At 41.1% G+C, this 13,543-nt stretch overlaps 1 protein-coding gene across 3 annotated transcripts in view; it reads left to right on the forward strand.

Moving 5' to 3' along the window:
- EFL1 (elongation factor like GTPase 1) overlaps positions 1–13,543 on the forward strand; it is a 113,929-nt gene that overhangs the window by 3,514 nt on the left and 96,872 nt on the right. For all 3 annotated transcript variants that reach the window (XM_005887129.3, XM_070358385.1, XM_070358384.1), the window contains exons 4-7: positions 911–995; positions 9,190–9,323; positions 11,153–11,290; positions 12,877–13,091. In XM_005887129.3, the coding sequence (XP_005887191.1) occupies positions 911–995; positions 9,190–9,323; positions 11,153–11,290; positions 12,877–13,091 (572 nt within the window). The remainder of the gene's footprint in view (positions 1–910; positions 996–9,189; positions 9,324–11,152; positions 11,291–12,876; positions 13,092–13,543) is intronic.

Consider the following 13,543-nt stretch of genomic DNA (forward strand, 5'->3'; position numbering starts at 1 on the left):
AAAATTGAATTTGAAAAGTAGACCTGAGATACTAAAGGAAGAATGGGGCCTTTGAGGCAGGTCGAGTCCCCAGGAAATTGGCCCAAGATACTGTCTAGAGGAGGCTTAAAAAACTGGGTGGAATAAAGTAATAAAGTGCTTTTATTTTTCCTATTTGAGAAGTTAGAACAAGTACAATAACTCTACTGTAAGTAGATGAAATAATAAAGCATAAATTAATGAAGTAGAAAAGATCAAAGCCAAATTTGTTCTTCAAAAGATTCATACAACTAACATATGATACAGTAATGATGGACATGTCATTATACATTTAAAGAGTGAATCCTAATGTAAACCATAGACCTTAATTGATAGTAACGTATTGATATTGGTTCATTGATGGTAACATGTATCACACTGCACACAATGTAAGATGTAAATAACAGGGAGGGAACTGTGTGTAGAAGTACTTAGGAACCTCTTTACTTTCCAGTTATTCTAGAAACTTAAAATTGCTCTAAAAAGAAAGCCTGTTAATTTAAAAAGAACTACTAGCAATGTAGACATTGTGTGATTATCTTGCATTACAACTGATAAATATCTAAAAACTGATCAAGGAAAAAGGAAAGGAGAAAGAAATACATGATACTAGGCAAGAAAAGAAGGCAATGGCACCTCACTCCAGTGCTCTTGCCTGGAGAATCCCAGGGACTGGGAAGCCTGCTGGGCTGCCGTCTATGAGGTCGCACAGAGTCGGACGTGACTGAAGTGACTTAGCAGCAGCAGGCAAGAAAAATGCTGCAGAGATTTAAAAGGTAATAATAGTGGGACCTAGTGAACAACTTCACAGCAATAATAAGCCTAAAAATTTAAATATTTAAAACAAAAGTCCACACCAGTCCGTTTTAACGTTAAGGTTGCATTTTTACAGTTGAGGTACATGGACAGCAGAGAAGATGAACAGGTCCGAGGGATCACTATGAAATCCAGTGCCATCTCACTGCATTATGCGGAAAGTAAGTCGGTCTGCATTTTACAGAACAGTGGTTTCGTATCTTTTGTGTCTTCCTTTCTCTTTCCAAATCAGTTTCACCCCTCAGGTTTTTTTGCTTTACCTTCCACAAACTTCATTCTGGCCTTTCCAGATGATCAATTTTCAGATCAGAGTCAGGCTGTCCAGACTTGGGTACAGATGGGGACCTCTGACTGGCTTGAGGGCAGAAGCACTGGCAGTTCACACCTGCCCCTGTCTACCCAGGTGCTTGTGGAGATATCTTCTCTGGGAAGGTCTGGAGTCATAGGACCTTGCTGGCTCAGTCTTATCATCCCGTTTCCTCGCTGGGTCCTCGTTCTGTCCTCTGGCCTGCCTGTTAGATCTAGAGTCTTATTTACTTGGCTCTGTGTTGCCATGGTCACTGTAGCTTTTATCCACTGATCAGAATGCCACTCTGACAGTAATACTTTTAGGGATTTGTCTGACAGACATAGTCATACGAGCATGCGAGATGTATGTTCATTGAAATTCACCCTAATGTCTGTATCAATGAAAAGAATGCCTTAGTATCTGTCTTTGGAAAATAGTTAAGTAGAATGATACATCCATGCTGTGAAGTGCTCTGCAGCTGTTCCAACAATTGTGTGATTATATAGAAAAGATAAAGTCGGAGACAAAAAGCAAGTTGCAGGGTAAATACTTACAAGACACGAATGTGTTTTGATGATAAGAATATATTAAGTATGTATATGAAGATGCCTGGAAGGCTGTATACCAAAACCTTAACCATAATTATCAGGGACTGGATTATGTGAAAACTCAGTTTTCAAGATATTTATTTTGTACTGTTCGGAAATTTTACACAACATGTGAGTTTTGATCAGTAGAAGACAGTAGTAAAGATGTATTTCATTTCTCTAATGGACACAGTGTCATGTCCCTGACACTAACACCAAGGGTTGTGCTGTGTGGGGTGTGACTCTTCTCTTTGAGGTCAGTCTTCAAAAACGGTTTTGAACTAAACCAGTTTTGAAGCTCTTAGGTACATGAATTCCCAATGTATTTAAAGTAATGCCTTAATTTTTAAAAAACTACTTCTCACATTTTAAAGAGTATGTCCTAATTCTGTGATACAGCAAATGGTTCAGTGGTCAGTTTTTTTCCTATCTCTGCTTATTTTTATGAACTTGAAGAGTTTAAAGGTTCATGGACTGTTCTTTAAATAGTCTCAAAAGGCCTATTGTCATTTCTACTCTGTAGCCATTCTTTATACCTGTGAACAAATAATTGCTGTCACAGAACTTCTAAAATGAAGTTTTCATTCTGATTCATCTTTTTAAAAATTTTTTAAAAATTTGCAAGTTTTATATGTGTTGTAGAAAATTTACAGTAAAACATAAGATTGAAGTAATAATTGCCCTAGTTTTACCCCCAGTTATTTTATGTTCTTGCATTTAATCCTGTCATAAGTGTGCATGTGTATGTGTGTGCTTGCAAGCTGTGAGGTAGGTATCCAACTTAAATCCCTCCCCCCACACCCGCAAAGAGTTAAATACTTATTGCAACACCAGTCTCATTTGATTATTAAGTACTGTGTCATTAGTCCTTGGTGTGGTGCTGGTGTCAGCACGTCTACATGAATGAGGCAGTCAGGTGGGACTGCTGTGAGCCAGAGAACAGACTCGGTCCACCCATGAAACACCCCCTCCACCTGGGTGGGGACTGGTGCTTTTTACCTCCAACTGACAGATGCCCTGTGTTTTTCTGTTTTGTTTTGTTTGTTTGTTTTTTTCAAGAAAAGGCATCAAGATTTTTGGTAAACTCATCCAGTTTTAAAAAAAAAAACTGGCAATTATTAAAAAATGATAAAGTGCAGTATAGAGCAAATTGTAGTGGGCTTTCACTAATAGGCTTTCAGTCTGTATTTCAGGCATATGTGCTAGCTGACAGCCTGGTTCAGGGGGACACTCAGTATTTACCCAAGAGGCAGCCATACTGTAGCTTAGATGTGCTCCAGATGTGGAGACCAAGGATGTGGAGGCGTCTGCAGACAGATCCACTTGTAAGTTTGCCCCTCTGTAAGCACATCCAGAAAGTGAAAGTGTTAGTCACTGTCATGTCTGACTCCTTGTGACCCCATGGACTGTAGCTTGCCAGCCCCCTCTGTTCATGGGAATTCTGCAGGCAAGAATACTGGAGTGGGTTGCCATTTCTTCCTCTAGGGGATCTTCCCGACCTGGGGATCAAACCTGGGTCTCCCACACTGTAGGCAGATTCTTTACCATCTGAGCCACCAGGCGAACACCTCCGTAGGGGTCTGTGCTTATGGGCTAGTAGAGGGTTTCAGCTCTGTGACCCTCTGGTCTTAATCTCTAAGACTGGGCCCTGGGGACACTGACTTGTGCCATCCAGATGCACACGAGGCCAGCAAGTATCAGTAGCTACTGTCATTTCCAGACACGTCAACATTCACTTGTGTTTCTGATCACTGTCCTTTTCCTTTGGGACCAGGCTTGGAGGATGGGGTTCCACTGTGCCTGGTTTGACTAAAGGTCAGGTTTTTTTCCTCTAAAGATAATGAACACTTTACCTTGTGAAGCATTCAGATGATGTAAGATCTAAGAAGATGGGTGCACCATGGTTTGATTCTGAGCTGCATGTCTCATCTGCATGATTTTGTTTAACCCTTATGGCGATCCTGGGAAATGGAGATTCTCCTCATTTTACATGTGTGCAAAACGGAGTTCAGAGAGATTAAGAGACCTTCCCAGAGACAGAGTAGTTAGCATGTGGCAGTAGTCCTGCATAATGAATGTGTGACTCTCTGTGACCCCATGGACTGTAACACTCCAGGCTCCTCTGTCCATGGGATTTTCCAGGAAAGAATAATGGAGTGGGTAGCCATTTCCTACTTCAGGGGTCCTGGGAACCAAGGAATCATTAATATATTTCCAGCCTGTTTATTTGGACCAGGAGTCTCTCAAAAGTCATTCAGTCCAGGCCACCACTGATTCCCCCTTCAGTGAAATTCTCTGCTGTCCACAAGAGGTTGCTCTGGCTCCTTAAGGGCATCTTTTGTGGCATCACCCCCATCTCTGTTGTCTTTGGTCACTGCCCCAAATGGAGGTCACGTGGTCTGGCCTCTAAGTCGTCTTGTCCCCATGTTTCTCACACCTGCCCTCAACCCCTCACTATTCCCTTCCCGCCCACACTTTTCTCTGAAAACTTTTCCAAGGTAAACCTGTGTCCCTCCATCCTCAGTGTCTTTTGTCAGTTTTCCCTCCTCCCCCTGCCTGGCTGTTTTCTAGTCACTGCTCTCTCGTCCTTCTTTTGAGTGAGTGCTGTTTATTCTGTCATACTCTGTCCTGGGTGAGAACATGGGATCACCCTACTCCTTGTTCCCTGGTTCTGGTTCAGAGTTCAGTTCTTCCACCATTGATTTAAAACTCCGTCTCCTTCGAGACTCTTACCATCTATCCAGTTATTCTTCACCCCTTCTCACCACCTCAGCTTCTGGTTACAGTCCCTGGTCGCCATTCATTAGTGACTTTGGCACCTGGTTCATCATTTTCTTTTTTACCCAAATCCACCAAGGTAGCTTTTCCTGTGTCTGAAAAATGACCTCTTTCAACAGCTTGAGCTTGGCTTCTCAACAGCAGTGATGTGTACGCCTCTGCTTCACCCACCCCTAGTATGGCTGCTTTCTGCATTTGAATATCACTCCTTACTGGTCCTCTGATATTTCCCATTTAAATACTCCCTTCTGCACAGTCTTTACTTTTCCAGCTCTCTCACCTGTGTAGCAAGGGACCCGCTTGACTTCAGGAAGCTCTTCAGTCTCCTGCGCCCCATCGGCATCCTTCATTTCATCTCTGCGTCCTCCTGTCCAGACTTGTCTTTTTCTGACAGTCTCGCTGAGGCCCTCAGTGTATCTGCTGTCTTGGCCTCCTGTCCTCCCAGTGAAACTCTAACCCTTGGTAGAGCTGACTCTACACATTTTCCTCCTACCCTTGGGCTGGGCTCTCGGCTGGTCGTTGGGCCACTGGCAGACTTCCATGTGTCCTCTGTCAGACCTTGGGCATTCTCTACCACTGGAGCTCTCTTAAACCCTCTTGTCTCTTCGAGTCCACCTCTCAGTCCCTCTCCCACAGTCTCAGCAGACATTTGTCCATTCTGTTTTACAGAGAAAAGGAAAATTCTCAGCTATTTGCCACTACCCCTCAAAGTGTAATACAGCTAGTATCTTTGTGCTGCTGTCAGTGCCTGCTGTCACTGTGAAAAGCTTGTGCTCTGGACTTACCTCCTGTGTCCTGGTGCTGTCAACTTTTCAGCATGTTCAAGCCTCTCATCTTAAATTGTGTGTGTTTGTGTGTAAGACTTAGACAAAAGTGTACTGCTCTTACTCTTTCAGTGGCTCTGACAGCAGGCCCTGTGCTTTACGATAATGGCACATGTTAGCAGTGTGAAATTGGGTGAAACATAGTTGGTCCTTGATCTCTGACTTTCTGTCTAGGGTCATATGAACATAGAGAATTTCCAAGTAGATTGCAGAGGCTTAGGACATTTACATGGGTGCCAGGCAGTGAACATCAGTCTTCTCTCACTCCAGGGTTTCTTATTCTGATTCTGAGCCAGATGAACAGACAAGTGTTCTTTCCCCAGTTGCAAAGCCTAGGGGCACCTGTGACCTTTACAGGAAGTGACTAAGCTGATAGATAGGCCTGGGTATGTTTCTGACTTGTGACTGCTTTTGTGACCTTGGGTAAATCTCTTCCCTTTTGGGAGCTTTAGCATGAAAGCTAAAATGAAATGAAGGGTTGGTTATTTCTAGTAATTTTCTGGTGGAGTCTTTAGGGTTTTCTATGTAGAGGATCATGTCATCTGCAAATAATGAGAGTTTTACTTCTTCTTTTCCAATTTGGATTCCTTTTATTTCTTTTTCTGCTCTGATTGCTGTGGCCAAAACTTCCAAAACTATGTTGAATAGTAATGGTGAAAGTGGGCACCCTTGTCTTGTTCCTGACTTTAGAGGAAATGCTTTCAATTTTTCACCATTGAGGATAATGTTTGCTGTGGGTTTGTCATATATAGCTTTTATTATGTTGAGGTATGTTCCTTCTATTCCTGCTTTCTGGAGAGTTTTTATCATAAATGGATGTTGAATTTTGTCAAAGGCTTTCTCTGCATCTATTGAGATAATCATATGGTTTTTATTTTTCAATTTGTTAATGTGGTGTATTACACTGATTGATTTGCGGATATTGAAGAATCCTTGCATCCCTGGGATAAAGCCCACTTGGTCATGGTGTATGATCTTTTTAATGTGTTGTTAGATTTTGATGGCTAGAATTTTGTTAAGGATTTTTGCATCTATGTTCATCAGTGATATTGGCCTGTAGTTTTCTTTTTTTGTGGGATCTTTGTCAGGTTTTGGTATTAGGGTGATGGTGGCCTCATAGAATGAGTTTGAAGTTTACCTTCCTCTGCAATTTTGGAAGAGTTTGAGCAGGATAGGTGTTAGCTCTTCTCTAAATTTTTGGTAGAATTCAGCTGTGAAGCCGTCTGGACCGGGCTTTTGTTTGCTGGAAGATTTTTTATTACAGTTTCAATTTCCGTGCTTGTGATGGGTCTGTTAAGATTTTCTATTTCTTCCTGGTCGAGTTTTGGAAAGTTGTACTTTTCTAAGAATTTGTCCATTTCTTCCACGTTGTCCATTTATTGGCATATAATTGTTGATAGTAGTCTCTTATGATCCTTTGTATTTCTATGTTGTCTGTTGTGATCTCTCCATTTTCGTTTCTAATTTTATTGATTTGATTTTTCTCCCTTTGTTTCTTGATGAGTCTGGCTAATGGTTTGTCAATTTTATTTATCCTTTCAAAGAACCAGCTTTTGGTTTTGTTGATTTTTGCTATGGTCTCTTTTGTTTCTTTTGCATTTATTTCTGCTCTAATTTTTAATATTTCTTTCCTTCTACTAACCCTGGGGTTCTTCATTTCTTCCTTTTCTAGTTGCTTTAGGTGTAGAGTTAGGTTATTTATTTGACTTTTTTCAAAGTTGCAGGATATAAAATCAACACACAGAAATCCCTTGCATTCCTATACACTAATAATGAGAAAACAGAAAGAGAAATTAAGGAAACAATTCCATTCACCATTGCAACGGAAAGAATAAAATACTTAGGAATATATCTACCTAAAGAAACTAAAGACCTATATATAGAAAACTATAAAACACTGGTGAAAGAAATCAAAGAGGACACTAATAGATGGAGAAATATACCATGTTCATGGATTGGAAGAATCAATATAGTGAAAATGAGTATACTACCCAAAGCAATTTATAGATTCAATGCAATCCCTATCAAGCTACCAACAGTATTCTTCACAGAGCTAGAACAAATAATTTCACAATTTGTATGGAAATACAAGAAACCTCGAATAGCCAAAGCGATCTTGAGAAAGAAGAATGGAACTGGAGGAATCAACCTACCTGACTTCAGGCTCTACTGCAAAGCCACAGTTATCAAGACAGTATGGTACTGGCACAAAGACAGAAATATAGATCAATGGAACAAAATAGAAAGCCCAGAGATAAATCCACACACATATGGACACCTTATCTTTGACAAAGGAGGCAAGAATATACAATGGATTAAAGACAATCTCTTTAACAAGTGGTGCTGGGAAATCTGGTCAACCACTTGTAAAAGAATGAAACTAGACCACTTTCTAACACCATACACAAAAATAAACTCAAAATGGATTAAAGATCTAAACATAAGACCAGAAACTATAAAACTCCTAGAGGAGAACATAGGCAAAACACTCTCTGACATACATCACAGCAGGATCCTCTATGACCCACCTCCCAGAATATTGGAAATAAAAGCAAAAATAAACAAATGGGACCTAATTAACCTTAAAAGCTTCTGCATATCAAAGGAAACTATTAGCAAGGTGAAAAGACAGCCTTCAGAATGGGAGAAAATAATAGGAAATGAAGCAACTGACAAACAACTAATCTCAAAATATACAAGCAACTCCTACAGCTCAACTCCAGAAAATAAATGACCCAATCAAAAAATGGGCCAAAGAACTAAATAGACATTTCTCCAAAGAAGACATACAGATGGCTAACAAACACATGAAAAGATGCTCAACATCACTCATTATCAGAGAAATGCAAATCAAGACCACTATGAGGTACCATTTCACACCAGTCAGAATGGCTGCCATCCAAAAGTCTACAAATAATAAATGCTGGAGAGGGTGTGGAGAAAAGGGAACCCTCTTACACTGTTGGTGGGAATGCAAACTAGTACAGCCACTATGGAGAACAGTGTGAGATTCCTTAAAAACTGGAAATAGAACTGCCTTATGATCCAGCAATCCCACTGCTGGGCATACACACTGAGGAAACCAGAAGGGAAAGAGACACGTGTACCCCAGTGTTCATCGCTGCACTGTTTATAATAGCCAGGACATGGAAGCAACCTAGATGCCCATCAGCAGATGAATGGATAAGAAAGCAGTGGTACATATACACAATGGAGTATTACTCGGCCATTAAAAAGAATACATTTGAATCAGTTCTAATGAGGTGGATGAAACTGGAGCCTATTATACAGAGTGAAGTAAGCCAGAAGGAAAAACATCAATACAGTATACTAATGCATATATATGGAATTTAGAAAGATGGTAACAATAACCCGGTGTATGAGACAGCAAAAGAGACACTGATGTATAGAACAGTCTTATGGACTCTGTGGGAGAGGGAGAGGGTGGGAAGATTTGGGAGAATGACATTGAAACATGTAAAATATCGTGTAAGAAACGAGTTGCCAGTCCAGGTTCGATGCATGATACTGGATGCTTGGGGCTAGTGCACAGGGATGACCCAGAGGGATGGTATGGGGAGGGAGGAGGGTTCAGGATGGGGAACACATGTATACCTGTGGGGGATTCATTTTGATATTTGGCAAAACTAATACAATTATGTAAAGTTTAAAAATAAAATAAAATTAAAAAAAAAAAAAAAGAAATGAAGGGTTGGGCTATGAAAATGATGAATGGTTTAGAGACCCTCACAGCTTTTGTTTTATGTGACAGGGCTTTTCTTCAGTCATTTCTTAGAAGCTCTCCTGCTCTCAATTGCCTGAGGAGGAGGGTTGCATACCTGCACTGCTCAATATGTGTTTTCAAATCTCATTTCAGGCGACAAGGAGTACCTGATTAACCTAATAGACTCTCCAGGCCACGTGGACTTCTCCTCAGAAGTGTCCACGGCTGTTCGCATCTGTGACGGGTGCATCATCGTGGTGGACGCTGTGGAAGGGGTCTGCCCGCAGGTAGTGGATGGTCGCCTGGAAATGTTTAACTAGACAAGGCAGGGGGAGAGGAGGCCCTGGCCATCAATGACGATGTGGCACTTTAGACTCTCTGTGATACCAGAAAGCTAGTTTCCATTTCACATTCCATAGTGTTCCAGCCTGTGGTGGAGTTAAGTCACCCAGGTTCTGAAGGGATATTAGAGAGAATGACTTTAAGGTCCTTTGACATGCCTGTGGTATTCTCTGGGAAAGGGACTCAGTGGACATGAGAGACGCATGTAGGGGGCTCTGGGGGCTTTCCTCCAGTGAAAGAGTCTCTCAGCAGTGAGGAGTTGTTGACAGTGAAATTCTGAGCTGCTTCTCCCCTACATGGGCAAGTCTCTTCTGTTGGTTTCTCACTCTGCAGGCACACGCACACATGCGCACGCACACACACACACACACACTCTCTCTCTCTCTCTCTCTCTCTCTCTCTCTCCCTCCCTCCCTCCCTCCCTCCCTCCCTCCCTCTCCCTCTCCCCCTCCCTTCCTCCTCTCTCTTCCTCTTCCAGATTCTTAATCTGCACTTTCTTACCTTTTCACCAAAGTTCAAATAGTTCTCCCTAAGGCCAGAGTGAACATACAGCTCTGGTCAGCATGAAACTCAGAGTGGCTTTCTAATCTCAGTTTTTAAAATAATTTTTCTGTGAAACCTTATGTTTTTTCTTTAAAAATGTTGTCACCTTTGTGTCCTACTTCTTGTACCATCGTTTGTTTTAATGATTTTTAAAAAGAAGAGTAAAAAGCTTACGTTACAGGCATACCTCGGAGATATTTCAGGTTTGGTGCTGAGCCACTGCAGTAAAGTGAATATTGCAGTAAAATATTGCAGGTCACGTGACTTTTTTTGGTTTCCCAGTGTATATTCAGGTTATGTCTATACTATACTGAAGTCTCTTAAGTATGCAATAGCATCATGTCTAAAAAAAGGTACATATCTTGATTAAAACAATACTTTATTGCTAAAAAATACTTAACCATTTCTGACCCTTCATTGAGTTGTAATAGTAACATCAAAGATCACTGATGGCAGATCACAACAACTCTATTAATTATGAAAAATGTAAAGTATGATGGGAATTATGGAAATCACAGAACAACAGGAAGTGAACAAATGTTATTGGAACGCCGGTAGACTTGCTTGATGCAGAGTTGCACAAATCTTCAGTTTGTTAAAAGAAAAAAAGCAACATCTGTGATGCATAGTAAAGCAGAGCACAATGAAATGAGGTTTTCTTGTAGAAATGGAGAAAATCTGATCATTCCAGGAAGATGTACGTGTTCTGTAACTTCTCTGATTTCCTGTAAGTGCACAGGCCTTGCATCTAGAGAAGCAAAACCTTAGTCTGTGTGGTGTGGTGGGTGTCCTGACAAGTTAAGTTAAATTAACAGACGTGACTTCAAAGCAGCTGAATAGTGGTTAATGCTAAGAAGTGGTTTCTGATCAGGAAAGTGTACACAGGGAGCGTCTGGGAACATACTCTGTTTTTCCACCTGTGTGTTATAGCATGAGTGTTTTTTTTACTGTGTGTATTCTCGTATGTGTGTAATTTCACAAAACTCTTACTATCTTGTACACAATTTTTATTTATCCTTCTTAAATAAATTGTCAGTTCCATAAAGGCAAGAACAATTTCCTGCCTGCAGTTCTTTGCTTCTGTGTTATATATTTTTGACTGTGTCTGACTGGCATGGTCTGAGTTGTATGTGATAGAGGAGCACGAAAATAAGCTACTTATTAATCAGGATTTTCTAATGTGCTTTAATTTAAATCATGAGCTTTACATTTTCTTTTCTGTTTTAATCAGACACAGGCAGTTCTGCGGCAAGCCTGGCTCGAAAACATCCGTCCAGTTTTAGTGATCAATAAGATAGATCGCTTGATAGTGGAACTGAAATTCACCCCACAGGAGGCCTACTCTCACCTCAAGAATATATTAGAACAGGTATTTTATCCTTTATTTCAGTACTTTAAAAACTGTGGCTCAAAGGAGAGTTGTAAGGAAGTTGCTAGGTTGGGTATGAGGCTTTGCTGCAGAAAATCCACTTCAATGTGTTGGAGTCATCATACCGCGGCAGAGGCAGTAGAGCTAGCATCATCTCAGGAGTCGCCTCCATCTCCTGGGAGCATCCTGGAATAGAAAACTTGGACAGTAGGTCTTAATGTTCTCTTGTTTAAAGTCTTGTGGTTGGGTTTTTAAGTGAAGCCAGTATTAGGAAACTCTTTGGCTTTTTTTATTACCTTTATTTGGGTGAAATTTTACCAAAGCTTTCATTCATTGATTTATTCAGCAGACATTACCATAACTGTATGTTGAATAAATGAGTTCTTGAAGGTTTACTTCATGCTAAGGATTGTGAATATAAAGACAGACAGGTCAGAGTCCCTATCTTCAAAGATCTCACAGTGGGTTAGGGGAGAAAAACACGTAAAAGATATTTGGAGAACAATGAGACAAACCCTAAATATGATTTGAGAACATAAATGAGGCCTGCCTCACCCAGAATGGGTCAATAGCAAGGGGAGAGTAGGGAGAGTCTTATAATAGGAGTCTTGAGATGGAAGAAAGGTAATGTGTGCCAGGGGAGAATTATAGCAGAGGCCTTCAAGAAAGAAGAAATAAGATATACAGAGTCATATAAAGAAAAGAAAAAACATGGTGCAAGTTTCATTCAAAGAATGTAAATTATTGGTTACAATTGAAGAACTAGATCAAGTGCAGTCGTGATAAGAGATGGGAGTAGAAAGGAATACAGCTTTGATTCTGGTGAACCCTGTATGCCATGTGTGGAGGTTTGAAGTGTCTTTTTCAAGACAGTGGGGCACCATTGATGAGGCCACGTTGAAAATGTTTGTTTGCTACAGGAAGGAAATGATAAAGGCAGAGCAGTGAGAAAGTCTGGGTCAGTGGATCCAGTTCCCTGCAGAGACAGTCAGGCACGGAACAGGTGGAATGCTCCTGCCCTGCCGTGGAAGGAGGAGAACCAGCAGTGTTTGTAGAGATGGACTTACAAGTTGGGTGATGGGGAGCCTGCAGGATCCTTGAACAGTAGACTTTGTTTTCTCTCTGAGGTAGGAAATAAGATTGGTCACCTAGGAGTGAGAATCTTTGGAGCTTAGAGGTCAGGAAGAGGACCTGAAGAGAGGGGTGAACAGTTCAAACATCTGACATGAGAAACAGGGAGTTGACAAAAGTCATAAACTCAGACTGTGGGGCTTGGAAACCAGGAGTTCTAGTGACACCTGGCCCTCATACTGAAAAATAAATTGAAGATACGATAGATCAGTGTTTGCACTAAAGAAATGACCTTCCAAAAGCCTGACGATTTAGTCTTACTGGGTATTGAAATAAGTGGCTGATAACATGTAAGTTAATGATTGCTGTAAACATCAGTTCCATCCTCATGGGCTTCATAGGAGTTCAGACTGTGACGTAGGAGTCTAGACTTGAGGAGGGTTAGACAGTGTGTCTCCTGTCATGGGCGTGCCATGCATCCGAATGACCTTCTGCCATTTTGCCATCTCTCCTAGATTAATGCACTCACAGGAACTCTTTTTACTTCTAAAGTGCTAGAAGAAAGAGCGGAGAGAGAGGCTGAATCCCAGGTGAACCCGAATTCTGAACAAGGAGAGCAGGTGTATGACTGGAGCACCGGCTTGGAGGACACGGATGACTCGCACCTGTACTTTTCACCTGACCAGGGGAATGTGGTGTTTACAAGTGCAATAGATGGGTGGGGCTTTGGGTAAGTTTTTGACTCTAATGAAATCTCTCTGTGGATTCTGTATACAACTGGTGCTTTAATTAAACTTTTTATCTTGAGGTATCATAGATTCACGTACAGTCGTAAGAAAGAATACAGGAGCATTCTCTTCTTTCCCCAGTGTCCCTCCAGAGGTACTATCATGCAGAACTGTGATGTAACATCGCAGCTGGGCTATTAACATGGATATAATCCATCGCCACAGAGCACCTTTGCGTTGCACTAACGTAGCAACACCTACTTCCATCCCACTCCCAGCTGCTCCTTAACGACTAGCTGTCCTGCATTTCTATAACTTGTCACTTCAAGAATGTTATAGAAATGCACTTGAACCACATAGAATGTTTTCTAGATTGGATTTTTTTCAGCATCGTTTTCTGGAGACTTCTCTAAATTGTTGCGTGCATCACTGGTGGTTCCTTTTCATTGTCTCG

This window comes from Bos mutus, chromosome 21 (assembly GCF_027580195.1).
Source record: "Bos mutus isolate GX-2022 chromosome 21, NWIPB_WYAK_1.1, whole genome shotgun sequence".
Classification (NCBI taxonomy): Eukaryota; Metazoa; Chordata; class Mammalia; order Artiodactyla; family Bovidae; genus Bos; species Bos mutus.